The sequence below is a fragment of the Psittacula echo genome, assembly GCF_963264785.1.
Source record: "Psittacula echo genome assembly, chromosome: 2".
Taxonomy (NCBI): Eukaryota; Metazoa; Chordata; class Aves; order Psittaciformes; family Psittacidae; genus Psittacula; species Psittacula echo.
The window spans coordinates 119007532-119023380 of NC_137737.1; the positions used below are offsets into that span (position 1 = coordinate 119007532).

The 15849-nt window shown below is 38.7% G+C and overlaps 1 protein-coding gene across 1 annotated transcript in view; it reads right to left on the reverse strand.

The window, feature by feature from the left end:
- Positions 1–14754: 14754 nt before the first annotated feature.
- ST18 (ST18 C2H2C-type zinc finger transcription factor) overlaps positions 14755–15849 on the reverse strand; it is a gene marked incomplete at its 5' end in the record, with an annotated part of 68894 nt that continues 67799 nt past the window's right edge. The window contains one exon of the mRNA XM_080610901.1: positions 14755–15468. Within this exon, the coding sequence (XP_080467027.1) occupies positions 15328–15468 (141 nt within the window). The 3' untranslated portion in view covers positions 14755–15327. The remainder of the gene's footprint in view (positions 15469–15849) is intronic.

Consider the following 15849-nt stretch of genomic DNA (forward strand, 5'->3'; position numbering starts at 1 on the left):
GTCTTGCAAGCCATTTCTGCTGAGCTTATTCTATTATTCTCATCATTCCTCAGCCATGTCATAGACTGGATTTGGGCTTTCCTTCCATCTAGAGGTGGTCCGTATTTGTTTTTCTGCTGTGCTCCTGGGAGACAGCATGCCTCAGGCATGCTGAGGACACTGCTGGATGAGTAAGCCACTAATGAAAGGACTGGTTTTGTATCCGGGATAAAACCCTTGTGTCAGGGCTTGCAGGACCTCAGTTTGAGGCAGGACTCAGAGCAGCTCATTACTGTGGTGTTGAAGTTGTGATTAGGCTGATTTGAATGCATTTGTAGCAGCAGGTGGAGAGGTATTATTACTGATTTGCAATGATGGCTTCACTGTGATGTGGTTTTAAAACTCCCAGTGAAGCCTTTTCAGGTGCATAACTTGGTCTTGTGATCTGGCTCAAGGGAAATAAATTGGTTTTGAAACTGGGATTTATTATCATAAACTATTTTTGCTGGGACCCCTAGAGGTGATCAGTACCACATCAGCATAAGTAACTAAACAGAATCACAGAACAGTTGGGGTTGGAAAGGACCTTCAGATTATCTAGTTCCAGCCCCCCCACCATGGGCAGGGATGCCTCACTCTAGACTGTGTCACCCAAGGCTCTGTCCAACCTGGCCTTGAACACTGCAGTACCAAAATATTTCTGTGAATCTGAACGTTACATGCTTTAAAAATCATGGGTGCCTATCAGCGTCCTCTAATACCTAAAAGCCCTTACAAACTCAGCACATAATACCCCTGAAACTGTTTTGTCAAAATAGCAGGAAGTTTTTGTAAATATTTGAACTGCAGTTCACTAACTGAACATTGAATAAATATGAATATATTCCAAATACTCTAAGAACTTCTTCTCTGAGTTAACTGTTAAATTGTTAACTATTGAGACATCCGCACTTTCTATTTTAAGCTTCGTTATAATGGTGGACGACTTCATTATTTCACAGTTTGCTTTGAAGTTCTGCCACCTATTGGTTTATCACAGCAATGATCAGACCGACTGGATTTCTCCCTGTGAAACCAAAAGGGAAAATGCATCTTACAACATTAAACCCCCAAGCAGTAAGAAATCTAGTAAGAGATCAGAAGTAATTTAGCCCCTTTGCAATTTCCAGATAATTTTCTACTGCTATATTAGCACCCGATATGGACAAAGCAATTGCTAAACTTTAGTTTCTGTCCTTTTAAATTTGGAAAATAAACAAATCCTCTTCAAAGACTGAAATACTGAAGCCCTGGAATCTTATTCACAGGATTTACAGACTACACTAGAAAAGTGTACATATTTATTGATGAAAAATAGATTTAAATATGCAGCTATGCATGCACTACATTTACTTGTTCTGAGCTAAGTTGCACATAAATAACTTATTTCATAGCTGCAAACAGATCAATCACTCTGCTTTTATTTGAAAATGCATTCTTCTATGCCACCAGCATGCTGCACTGTGAGAATATTTTAGAATTCTCTTTTAGCTTATGTTGTCTTGGTACCACATTACTTTCAGGGTCCTTACTACACACTTAAAAACTGTTCACAATGTCAAGAGCACTTGGGGAATAACAACAGAGCAGAGACAGAAGCTAAGAGGTACATGAGCAGTGCAGTACAGAAATCTAAGCAGTAAGGATTAAGCAATAACTGTATGGAATTAGAAGTAAAAATTTGGTGAAAAAGTTTATTTCTAGACCTTCTGGTACTGAGATTTTTGAAATTTTATTAGGAAAGTGAGAATTTTTCAAGACATAGCTGAACCTGCTTTCAGCATCAAGTTTTTGTGCGGCTTTGTGCAGATGTTTCACGTTTGGATAGTGACCTTTGTTAGCTTTGATACCTGATTTCTGCCCGGGGTCCCCCAAGGCAAAATAAAACAAATAATCAGCAGAGGAGATGATCTTTGCAGCTAATGAGGGCTAGCCAGCCAGCCCTCTGCTTTCCCTGCTAGTACCAAAGCAGCGCAGGCAAGGATGGTTGTGCAAATGAAGCAATGATCAACTTGCTGCAGCTGCAACATAGGCTGTATAAAATAAGGCACATAGCTTGCTGGGAAAACTCAAGCAACTTGTGTTGTGATTGTTAATGAAAAAGGGTCTGGATGGAGAAGACAAAATATTTTAAGAAAAGGTCTTGAAAAATATATCACCAACAAGAACCTTCCAATCCGTTAGCAGGTTTTTTTTGGGGGATATGAAACTGCTTAATTCACAAGCCTTGCTGTCTTCTGTTCATTATTTTGTGTACCCAAAAGAATTCACTAAAGTGCACTCCACACGATGACAGTGTGACAAGGGCCAATTTGTGAATAACTTGTCAACAGCTTGAATGAAACTCTAGAAATCCATAACAGGTGCTCGATAGCTATAATCGAGTGACAGATGGATTAGATACATGAAACCACAACAAACTGACTGAATGGGAGAGGGAGAGAGAATGAGGGTGAAAGTGGGGGAGGTTCATTAACTATAGAAGAGAGCAAAAATACATGAATTATTAAAGAAGCGTCATGAGCCAATTTGTGTGGATGCTTCCTGCTCATCTTCAGCAGGCCCGGGAAGAGGAGCTACAATGCCAGCTACTACACACAGCAGCAATGGTCTGATATCTTGACTCTACGCAGGCATGTACCAGAGCTTGGCACTGGCCTTGATTGCAGAAATCACTGTTATATTTTAGTACACACATAAGAGCTGATTCAGCAATGTACTTCAGTGCATGCCTTGCTACAAGCGTGTGAATAGCGCCATTAAGGTCAGCAGAACAACTGTGTTCAACTCACACTAATATATTTAAGCATCTTGCCAAATTTTTGTTCTCTGTTGTGGGATTTAAAATACATGGGGATGAATCCCCACTTGTGGAAATTCTTACAAGCCCCTTGGAGCCCTGGGGACTGCTGCTGTTAGAGTCTCAAGTGCCGCTCAGGACATGACCATGTGCATGGGCAATGGTGGACCAATGTTTCTCTGAAGGCTTTAAGCAAGCGGGTTGCCCTCTGGGCCAAACCAGGGCACTGGAGATCTGTTCCCGTGCCAACAAACCCAGCCTGCTTGTCCCAGGAGCAAGAGGTTGCTTGCACCCACCCCATAAGCTTTTCCCGCGTGGGGCAGGAACACCATGAATGCCAGGTGTCTTGTGCTTTAAACAGCCAGAGTCATCAATAGATGCCCATTGCCCAAACACCTTTGTGCCAGGTTTGTCAGAAAATTATATTTAGGCTCAGCAAAGACCAATTATCCTTAGTCTGTGCCCAACCTATGTGTTCTACCTAACCAACTGCAGGCAGGAGCAATGTTTCCATTACCACTCTTCAGCTCACTCCCTTTCCTTCTCTAGTGGGTTTCCCTTTAAATTAATTTTTTCATTTTAAATTAAACTTTTAATTTCTTTATTTTCCTCCTGTGCACGTCACATAATGCCACAATCCCAGATTTGCAATAATTCTATCCAAACAATGCTTTTGCACGGCTACCTATTAAGGGAACAAGCAAAACCTTGACAGCTGGTTTGCTTTTATAGAGTGACCTATCATTTTTTTCCCTCACAAGTCTTGCTGTGCCTAGTATCTTCCCTTGGAGAAAAATTTGTGAAATTTTGGAACCTGTTCAGATAATGGATAAAATAGTTACTGGATATTTCAGGTGCAAAAACAAGGATTGCTTTTGATGAAAGAAAACCCCACACTAATAACTTGATTCCTATTCTCTTCACCACACATGTCCTGTAAACACAATGAACCAAACTACTGCTTCGAAAAGGAATTTGCTATGTAGTCACTACTGTACCAGAACCCACTGTGATAATAATTTTATAATAAGATACATGATTGAACTCCCAACATAGTTTAATCTTTTTGTACTTTGTCATAATCCTTATGTTTTATGATATATTCAGTCCTGCCATAGTCTAGGCTGCTCTGTTTACCTGTGGTAAGACTGTTCTCTCTGGCTGCACAAGCAGTGATTCTCAAAATATCACACCAGAACACTGATATTTATGTGTGAACCTTGAAACAACAAGCACAAAGTGTCAGAATTAACCCGAGGAAGGCACTGTTTTATACTTTAATACCTTTCAGCTCCTAGCTGTGAAAAAGAAAGTTGAGCTCATAAACCCAGAACGCAGGGAAGAGGCAGTCCTGTACAAGCACACAAGGTTTATGCATTAATTAAATCCCATTTTGACTTATTTAAGCTCTCCTCCATAGGCTTTTGCCTTGGGTGAGAGAAAGATGTCATTGTAGGCTCCCCCCCCCCCCCCTTTTTTTTCTCTTTTTTCTTCTTTTTCTTTTTCTTTTTTTTTTTTTTTTTTCTGTCTTGCGTACAATAGTGTTCATATGAAGATATGACCAGGAGGCTGAAAGAGCATAAGATAAAAGATGAAAAGATAATGAGTTCTGATAAGGATACTCAGCTGTCACCACTAACCTGATAAGTAATGATAATACAATGGCTGATGCCACTGCCTAAGATAAAGCAGGGAGGCACATGTAGTGAGCAATAAAAGTGTATTAAAGCAAACTGCAAATCCATAAAGAATAAATTGTATTTGAGTTTCTGGAAGAGTTTGGGTGCCTCGGGTACTTCTTAACCATTGCTTCTATGGAAGCCAAACAGAGACTAGAAAAAGTGTCCTGCTTAGTAAGTAAATTTCCTAATCTTGTTCAGATCTGACTAAATGTTCCTCTGTGTTGGCTGGGAAACCTATTTTATGTTTATTAGCCTTGGATCTAGCAGTGTTACCCTGTTCCAAAGTTAAAAAAACCTAAACTGATTGCATGCTCTTATGACTATGCCTGCTTTGTAATGCACACTGTAATTATCAGAGAATTTTGCCTGTCTACTCCACAGCTGCTTGTGGGTAAAACAGCAACTCTACGTGAGTGAGTACACAGATGTTCAGCTATTGAATCACTTCTTTGCAATCCAGACCTGACAATAATTTGGATGTCAGTGATCTTCAAGCATCTGATACAGTGTTGGCTTTCTTATTTTGAGAAATCAAATCAAGTTTTGGCCTTGCAGATTTTAAGGAACTAAAGCAAAAATGTGAACCTCTGTGTCAACTGTGTAGAATGGGAGAGACTGGCAGTTGCACCTTGGAACTTCAATGAGATGCTTATTTTGAATTTTTCTGCTTTGCCTAACCTTTCTGAGGAACATCAGTAACATAAAGTAAGCAATGGTCTGCTTTCACTGGAATGGGCATTTATTGAACAAGCATTGGACAGTGGTTTTGGTTTTTTTGTATCTGGTAAACCAGGTACAAAAGCTCTGTCTGAACTCTAACAGTCTCTGTGAATTGCTGTTACTGATTTACACTTAGGATCTCATTGAGAGCACCCTAAAGACTACTGCAGATCTTGCTCAAGTCTGTTGCTAACAGCGAACTGAAAGGAGCATTATTAGTCCCCCCATTTCACAACTGGAAGGTGAGACACAAGAATGACCTGCTTCTTTGCAGTTGCAGATTCATGCACTTGTGTAACCAAATGGCAGACAAACGCCTGCACACATTTTCACTTCTTCATCAATAGGAGTGAGAATTTGCACATGCACCATTTGCACCTAGTAAACCTAGGTGCACCTAGGTTCATTTTATAGGTTTATTTGCACCCAGTAAACCTAGTGAAGTGTAAATGGTGTTTAAACCATGCATATTTGTTTTTAAGACTCATCCTGTTAAGAGACTTCTGCAAGATCTGTAGGTTTAAGTGTTAGAGCAAGGAACAGCTGCAAAGAGACTAGGTTTTCCCTGGCATCATGAGAGCAGCTGCTGAAAGAGAAGGCGTTCTATTGATTAGATACTATAAACAGAAACTAGAGATAATCTGAAATGTTTCACAGTAGAACTTTTGCAGAATCTTCTCACATAGATGATTAACCTCCTGGTAGCCCATATGAACAACTGAAGGACACTAGAAAGCTATTACTTTAGCTTAAATAACTCTTTCCTTCAGCTGATCTGACCTGAGGACATCAATTTCTCTACAGTTTGATTTGGATTAGTGTTTTCAGCTTGAGCCAGTGAGGACAAGGAATAGAAATGCCCTACAAAATGTTTCACATATAATTCACCATCTTCCCAGCCAACTCGTGTACGATTTCCATGTCAAAACAAAGGAGTTGTTTTGACAACAGAGAACAGTTTTTACCCCAAAATATTTCCTATATTGGTTGTATATTCTGGCCAGAAAAAAACAAACAAAAAGCCAAAACCAACAAAAACATTATAAAACCTTTAATTGAAGGGAGCTTTATTACTATCATGTGTCATTGATGCAGTCCTAAGTAAGCACTAGGTCTAGGTTCTGAATTTACAAAAGTTGTAAATTCAGAACATGGCTTCAGAACATTGGCTTCAGATCATGAAGCCAACCATAAGCATGACCAGACCTTATATTTAAACCTTAAGCTGAAAGTTGACCTTAAGCAAAAATCCATGTGTAAATTGTAATTTCTAGGTCAGTTTGAGACCTAGAATAGCAATACATGGCTGGGTCCTACATTTCAGTGTTAGAGCTATACCTTTCTTACTGAGGTGCATGCCAAGAGGTGCCTGAGGGTGTATTAGGAGAGCTGATGCACAAACTTTATGTTAATTTTCACCTTTTCTGCATCTTTCTGGGATACCTTATCTTACTGACTGACTTTGATAGTACATATACATCTGAAGTGGACAAAGAAATCTAAAGGACAAAAGACCTCAATCAGATTTCAAAGTATTCATACCGCAAGGGAAAGAGAGATAGTATTAAAATTTTGGTGGCTGAACACTTGTGCCCCCAAGCCAATGCTGTATGTTCAGCAGAAGGCTGTCATACCCTAATTGCTAGTACCCCTTTGTGAATCAACATCTCTGAGAAGCCAATTCTCCTTGATGCTTCTTTAATATACATCTTCTCATTTGCCCCACATATATTTCAGTTTGCCATCTGATAATTGGAATTGTGTGGGTAGCAGCCGGTACCATCTGGCTTGTTAATAAGTAGAGGATAAAAATGTCTAATGCCTTGCTCTACATAAATACAAGAATTACCCTACAAATAAACAGCTCCCTAAAACCTCAACTGATGAGAACAAAAGAAAATAGTGTGGCCTGAGCTCATTAAAAAATGCTGAAGAGAGAATGAGACAGCAGTGGGAAGGCCTCATCACTTCTCATCTGAAGTTTTAGTGTAACTAAAACATATGGGAAAAATAATGCAAAATTAAACGTGATAATGCACTTTTCACACCAAAACATATTGGGCCACTATACAAATGATGCAATTAAAACTGCTGCCTTCAGGAGCCAAACCCTAAGCTGAATAAGTACGGTACAATTAAAGTTTTTTATTTAAAACCAGTGAAAGATTTATCATAATGAACCTTAGAACTGAGATAATATGACTTGGGGGCATCAAAGCTAAGCTATAGAAAGCCACATGTCCTACAACGTGGAGTTAGAATTGGAAGACTGACATCAGCAGATTTTAGAGCACAGAAAGGCTTACAAGTTCATTTGCACGTGAATGGCCAAGACCATGCAAAATCTTGCATGTAAACAGTGTGGTACTGTAATCACTACTTTAATTAACAGGAAGGCAGTGCAAAGCTGTCTGCATTGGGGAAATAAACTCTGATCCCGTAGGCTGGATGCGAAAGCCATGCTGTTGTATTTGGAACCTGCTGGAACTTGTACAGTGCCTTATCTGAAAGGCCTCATACGAATCGTGACAATGTCCTCTAATCTGGTAATAAAAAGGGCATCATGAACGGTGGCAGCCGGGCCAGCCAGCAACGGCTGCAGTCACACTATGCTCCCAAGATGGTGAAAGGAGATTCAAGCTTCTTGCAGAAAGGAAAAACACAAGGGTTGCCTCAGTCTGGCCTGAATAGGGAGTGGGGAAAAGGGAGGAAGAACAGCTGGGCTGCTGCTACCGGTCTGGGGACAGCAGCACCTGGGAGGTGCTAACAGGCAGAGTAGAAAAGGCACGTAGCAAGCACCTTGGTTCCTCCCTACCACAAGCCATCCCCACGGAATCTCAGCCTGTGAAAGCAGACGCACTGTCAGTAGGAGTTCCGCACTGCTGGGGAGTTCTCCCAGCAAGCCTTTGCCTTCCTAGCAGCTGCTGTGAAATATTCACCTTCGTTCTCCCAGATATAAACCCATCCCAGGATGAGTCAGAGCTCGAAGGTAGTACGTGTTTCCCCAGAGAGGTGAGTTAGTAACACTGCTCATGATGGTACCATGGGAAGCTGGAGAGAGTATTCAGTTTGAAACAAGAAAAACCCCATATTTGGAAAATGAACCAGTTCTGCAATGAGGGGAGCTGATGTAGCATGGCACCCAATAGACTCCTATGGATTTCTGCCCTCTGCATCTGACCCTATCAGTGTTGTTATAAACATAGGGGCTTTAGTCACTGCTTGCCCACCTGCTTCCTTGCTCAAATATTTATACTCATGCCTAAGACTTGTACGGTTTATACACTTTGACACCACACCAGGCATAAAAGTGCAGTTCTACGGCCAGCCTTGCTCTAACTCTTGCTGCTAGTCTGTGTTGTACATCTTGCTAATCAGGAGCTGGCCTTTGCCAAACAGAATATGTAACAGCTGAGCCTCCCTCCTCTTCCCTCTTACGGTGAATCATAATTTTGCTCTCATAGCAATCAGCTGATTTTTCACAAAATCTGTAGGAGCTCCATTATCTCAATAAAAGTGCTTCTGTTTTTATAGCCTTTGCTTCTGTTGTTTTGAAATTTAGCTTCTGCATTTTGAAAATTTAGTTTCAGACAGATCAGCAACTCTAACTAGAAGATATCTTTAAGGGAAACAATGTAAGAAACATAGGAATAAAATGAAGACTGTAATAATGTCTTAGGAGAGGGGAAAAAAAGAGCTAAATCTACATTGTGGGCTCAGCATAAAAGCTGAAATAGGAAATATTTGAATGAGTTTGAAATAGGAAATGTGTGGATTTCTAGTGAATCTGTGGTGTGTAGAGCAGAACCAGTTCTGAGAGGCAGAGGAACTAAACCAGAAACAGCAGATCTGAATAATCTTGGTACCACACAGTGCCTCTAAAATGCAGGGGACGAAGTGATTGCATCAGGGTTATAATGACCACCATCAAGGCATTTAATATGTAGTGTGGTATGGTAGATATCTCTTCTCAAACACAGAAATTACTATTTTGAAATTGATAGTATACTGCCAGTCATATCTGCTATATGCTCTTACACATGCTGTGCTTTTTCTCCCTCACTGTATGTGCATGCATGTACTGCATACTTCTGTGTAAGACGTATTGCTCATTCCTGGTACACTTCAGTCTTCACAGATATAAAAACAGAGCAAGAATCAAGTGACTTGCCAAGAGTTACCCAAAAGGTCTAGACGAGGGTTGATTGGGGCCTAGAGATTGGTTTCCTCATGTGCTGTTTTGTCTCCTGCCAGGTGGGAAACACAAGACATCCCCTCACAGCCTTCAAAACCAATGCTGTTTGCATGCGATGCTTCTGCCATAAGTCTGTGCAAAGAGCTGAGCTCTTTAGTCTATGGAGATGGCACTGCATTTTTCTTTGTGGGAATTCGATTTATACATGTTTTCCTGATAGTTTTTTGTGAACTTTTAAAAGCCTTCATACCTTCCCTAAAATCTTTTTGATCAGACATCAGGATTAAAGAAACTGTCTCCCAGTTCTAGGCAATTCCTTCCCAAGGGAACCAAGCTCATCCTGCTTCTAAAGGATCAAATAAATTTCATCTCAGTAAAGCTGAAATCAGCATAGAACCCAGCTCCTAATTCAGATTTTGCATACTGTGTCAGAAGTAAGCAGAAGGTGCACATGAGATGCTGCATATGACTGTAATTAAAGAAGATTGAAGGCCAGATACTTTAAGCCCCAGCTTCAGCTTCAGCAGCAGTGACAGGGGACTGTTGAGACAGATAATATCTTCAGTTAAATAAAGAATTACATTTGGTCCTTTGTTTTTTCTTCTCGTATTATTTTCCTTAATAAACCTTAAAACTTAAAAAAAACAATTGTGCACTGAGTAAAAGAGGAGTTTGGTAAGGATCAGAATTAAGCTTGGGGTAACATCAACGATGTTTTATTTGTCAATGCCTGGAACGGGTAAAAGTACCCACCTGGAATTTTATGATGCATAGTACATGCAAATAGGTGTTAAGAAGATATATATAACAATTCTATCAAATAATAAATACAAAAACTTAGTAGCTAGTCATTTCAATTGGTCAGAAAAGGGAATCTTGAAGAAGACCTGCTTGGCAAAAATAGCTCTGCTTTTAGCTTCTAAAAATGAGGCCCCTTCAAGGGATGTGAAGCTGAGCACCAAAATCTGGTGCTGGGCACCAGAAGCTGGTTTGGAAAAATCTTGTGCAGTAACAGTTTAAGGAGCAGATAGAAGCAACCTAAATAGTAATTATTATCACATAACTGGAAAGTCCTGAGATTTACTTGGACAGTGTCCCTGGGAGCATTCATTAGGAATGAAATGCAGTTGAAGCAATTTGTACCATGAAGTCAGATAGGAAATCAAACTAATCCTTGATGAAATTATGTGTAAGCTTGGCTGTCTAAGATTTACTAGAGCAAAAGAGACAGAAGAAAACCAAGCCAGGATGAGATATTGAAAAGTATTGAAACTAGGTCACTGTCCTACATTACACAAAAGCTAAATGAAGCTCTATCATCCCACAATATCCCAAGTGAGATGAACAAAGGAATTGTCTGGTGAAATCTCCTAGCAGCATCCAAGTTATACAGCTGCATAAATCATAAAAAAACTTAAAGCATAGCAGAAATGCCAGGACAGGTAGAATGTATAGAAATGGAGGAACACAGGAAGAAAGAAAGGGGATGGGTTCTGTTGTAACTCTGCATCGTTGCCTGATACCAAATTTCCATCAAGAAATCCTGTGACTTATTAAATAAAAGAAAAATATTAAGTACAATATGAGTAGGATGAAAGGGTGCTGAGTGGAAAAGCCATGACATAATCAGATAGATTCACTAAGTGAGCAGGAGACAAGTGCTTAATTAGTAAACAGAAATAAAATTGCAGTAAAAAACAGAATCTGTTTTCTACACCATAGGCTCAGAAACTTTTGTCATGACTAGTTACAGGGTAGACTTCACAGTATCACAGTATCACAGTATGTTAGAGATTGGAAGGGACCTCAAAAGATCATCTAGTCCAATCCCCCTGCCAGAGCAGGAATACCTAGATGAGGTTACACAGGAATGTGTCCAGGCGGGTTTTGAATGTCTCCAGAGAAGGAGACTCCACAACCTCCCTGGGCAGCCTGTTCCAGTGTTCTGTCACCCTCACTGAGAAGAAGTTTCTTCTCAAGTTTAAGTGGAACCTCTTGTGTTCCAGTTTGTACCCATTACCCCTTGTCCTATCATTGTTTGCCACTGAGAAGAGCCTGGATCCATCCTCGTGACACTCCTCCTTTATATATTTATACACACTTCCTGACTTCCTGAGCTTATAGGACAGCAAATGTTGACTGTTCTTGTTTCCCTTCCTTCTTTTTGATATTTAAATCTTTAATTCCATTCAAGGTAATTCAGTCAATGGAATCTATATATTTTTATTGAATTAAGCACTTTCCCCCCTTCTACAGACAAGGATGAAGCACAGTTATTAAAAATGGAAAAAGATGGAAATGGTTTGAAAGTTTATTTCAAGCACAACAGGTTTTGTTGTTCCTCTCTCCCCTCCACCCCATAAATGTCTTGCATTAGTTTAGTAACAAATATGGATTGACTGTCCACATTATTCTTTTTTATGGAGAAAGACCATCATTTCAACATTGAATAAACATTGTCAAAGCAAGTGTTTAATAATGAATGCAGGAACAGTAATTTTAAAGGATCCTGAAAAAATATTATTTTATATTCATTAAGAATTATTAAGAAATAGTACTTAAGTAACTATTAATCACTTAAGAACTAGTTTGTGCTGTCCTTGGATTAGTGTCCTAAAGCAGACTCTGCACCGAGCTTCCTAGGACAAGTTTGTCTCCATCCCAGCCTCTTGCTGACTCTATGGCTCCAAAGTCAGAAAGATTTGTCAAAAGACAAGTCAGGATTCGTGTCATGATCCAAATTGAACCTCTACTCTATTTAAATGCAATGTATGTTAGTTTTTCTGTGTCAGAGTCCATTTTAGTTTATCTATGTCTATTCAAATAAATAATTACCAGGTACTTTATGGGCTGTAAATTTACCATGTATTCTAAATGAAAATTATGCTTGGTCTATCCGTGGAAGCTGGAACCTGAGGCAAGAAATGCTCCTCAATCCATTAGCATGCATTCTAAATAAATCTGGCCTGTGTTTGCTACAATGGGCAGTGAAAAAAGAAAGTCCATTAGATACTGGAAATATTGTCTTTCTAAAACCAGCAGATTTTTATTTGTGCAAAATCTAAGCGTTGCAAATCTCAGCAGAAAATTGCACTGGAACTGTGGGCGCTTCCAAATTGCTGGAAACTTTACAATGGCTTTTATGTTTAAACATCATTTAGCAGCTGTTAAAGGGCAGCACAAATCTTGTACTTTATCAGTATAAATGAAGTCTATAGCTGCCAAGAAAAGAATGCATTAAATAACGCAGTGATTATAATCTTGATTTTTTTTTTTCCATTCAGAAGTGAAAAGGACCCCTTAAGCAGTTTCATTTTTTTTTTCCGCCTTATTTAAAATTGACAAAGTAAAACACTAATTAAATTATTTATACCAGAAATTTACTTACAGGGATGACACATTTTGTACACAAAGCAAGAAAAACATCTGACACATTGTATAGTGCCAGGTGCAGTTAAGAAAGTGTAATACAAGTCGGCATCTAGAGGCTAAAAACCCAACAAACTTGCTGCAATGTTTCATTATCAATTTTATTTTCTACCATACACCAAATGTACAGCACAGAACACAATTTTGTTGTTTTGATGTAAGAAATATTAATTGTATGAAGAAACAGTATACAAACTACTCCAAATTAAAAAATGCATACATCATTGCTCTTTACAAAAGGTCTAATTTACAGTATAGCTCATCAATGCATTTAAACACAAAAAAAAAGGAAAAAAAAAAGAAAAAAAATCAGTGCACGTTACAAAACACATCAAGTACAAAGGAGGCAAATAAATACATACTTCACAGAACATCCTGAGCAAACAACCAAACACAGATAAATTAACCTGAAGCCATAATAAATCATAATAATAAATACATAAGTCAGTAAGAGATTTTTTTTTTACTTAAATAAAATATATAACAAATTTGTTAAAATATTTAGTAAATTAAATTTTAGTCTTTGTAATGAGTGAACTCATTTTGTATGCATTTAACAAGTATAACAAATGCTCGCTTTTTGTTATTTTAGCAAGAACAATAACTTTAATAACAAATTTTTGTTTGGTGTCCTCCTATTTATATTAGACAGCACGTATGGTAGCTTTCAAAAAATCAATTTAAAAATAAACACAGCTCCTAAGAACATACATTTTCCCCTGTCTAAACTAGGATCGGAGAGTTGAATCAACCCTCAAACAAAAAGCAAGCCCCACCTAACGCAGAACAGTGACCACAGTGCATGAGAGTCGAATCACTTTTGAATAGTACTTTTGTGCAGGAACAGTAATAATATAATTGTATATGTCAAGCCTGTGAATGCCATCATATTCAATCTAAATATAAATGCAGCTAATAAAAATAAACACTTTCATTATAGCACGGAAAAATTAAACACACGCTAGATCCATGTATACATTTACACTGAGGCACATATGCACATGAGGTGTGTGTGCATACAAAAAAGGCAGTTTAGCTGGTTGTTTATACCTTTTTCTTAAAAAAAATAAATATAAAAAAAACTTCTGAAACAATGCTTAGTTACTTACAATCCCTGAAATAGACATTGCCTCTGTTATAGCAACTGCTTCTTTCTGACAGATTCAGAAATTCCTCATCCAGGCTAATCAGATACTGAGGCACATGCCAGCACCTCTGTGCAAGTGCTCGTCTGTCCACACCTCCATCTGTCTGTATGCTCTGTAGCACTTGGTACCCTACCAAAAGACTGGTAACAAATTTAGTATCAGCCTAGTCTTAGTGAAGAAGGATGGGAGAAACCAGTCACGGTGTTGCTACTTTTCATTCAAAGGGAAAAGCAACCACCATTGCTCTGGAGTGGTATTATTCCTCTCCAGACCACTGCCTTCTCAGCTGCTGTTAAGTTCAAACCAGTATTAAATGCTATTTCAGGGGAGAGGCGTTTGATTCATTATGTGCAAAGACTTCAGCCTGGGATGTGTTTGCATTTTTCAAATCCAAATCCATAGCAATACTGGTCACTTGTTTAAAATCTCAATGTTTTGTACTAAAAAAGTACCAGTCCTATCAAATTATCCTTCTTGTTTAGAAATAATTGTCATTTCCCTCCACGAACTAACTCTGAAAAAAACTGCAGTGGTAAAATAAATCTGAAGTTCTCTTGAAACATTTTAAATAATCATTCGCATAGGCTAAATCACACAGCCAAGTCAAGTGCTTTGCGGATTGCTATATTTCATTATTGCTAACGTATTCTTTAACACACTGTTTTCCAGCATACTGTGCTTTTAAGAGCCCAAGTTCCCCACTAGTGGGCACCATTTATCTTTTCATCCCATGCATCTTCACATCTCATGTTACTGCAAACCCATTTCTGATACAAAGCCATTATAAAAAAGCAGGATGTGAGGAAAATAAAATTAGAACCACGGTTCAGTCATTTGTTACTTTCATAGGTTTTTTTTTCTTCCTGTACAAACCCAGCAAGTTATATAATTTACAGTATAACTTTCAGTCTATTTAAAATCCCATTGGAAAATAAATTAATAAACACATTTGTAAAAATATGGCAGGCCACAAAAATGCTGTTAAAAGATAAAAAAAACAACTCTTTGATTAGAAATAAATAAAAAATATAAAAAATAGTCACACACACTTTTTACATTCACTTTACAAAAACTGAGTGCAAAAGAAGAAAAAAAAAGGAATCGTACTGAAATAAATACAATATACTAACAGAGTGCATTGCTGTTAATACAAATAGTCTGTTGTGTTTTTATTCTTTTATTTTTTTATGTCAGCTGGGAAAAAAATTAGTGCAATGTTGCAATTGTAAATGCAGCATGGCAACCTACACCCCTTAGCAGTACATGAACTCCTAACAGATCCATCTGGAGTTTACTGCTGTTAAGTAATTTCTGTTGCCCAGCAGCTTTCACATCCTACACATGGATGCCCTTCACTGCCTGTTTGATACTTTCCAGCAGAGCTTTGCATTCAGGGGAATAGTCCCGTTCCAGATTGCTGTACATGTCTGTGAGTGTATTTACATATGCTTCGAAATTCTGCTCACTGATTGGTCCCTAAATGAAGACAAAACAGATTATAATTGTAAGAGAGAAAATTAAGGCCAAAAAACCCAAACACCCAATCCCAAAGCATGGAAAAGCAGCGATATGGCAACTGGGGAGAAGTCAGGGCAGCCGTCCAGATGAATGGAGGGGTTGTAGAAATTAAGGTTGTTGCATGTGCTGAGGGAACCACACACTCTCCAAGCAAGAAAAGGGGTTGGAGATATTATTGTCAGTGTAACTTGCTTTTTACTGTGACTGGTTTGGCTCTGAGATTGTGGCTGACATCCCCTTAACTGTAATCATGCAATCTTCCAGTGACGCTTTTGAAACTGGGCAAGGGCGCTGTAACTCTGGAAACCCAAGTACCTCTGTGGGTCTGGCCTGTGCTTG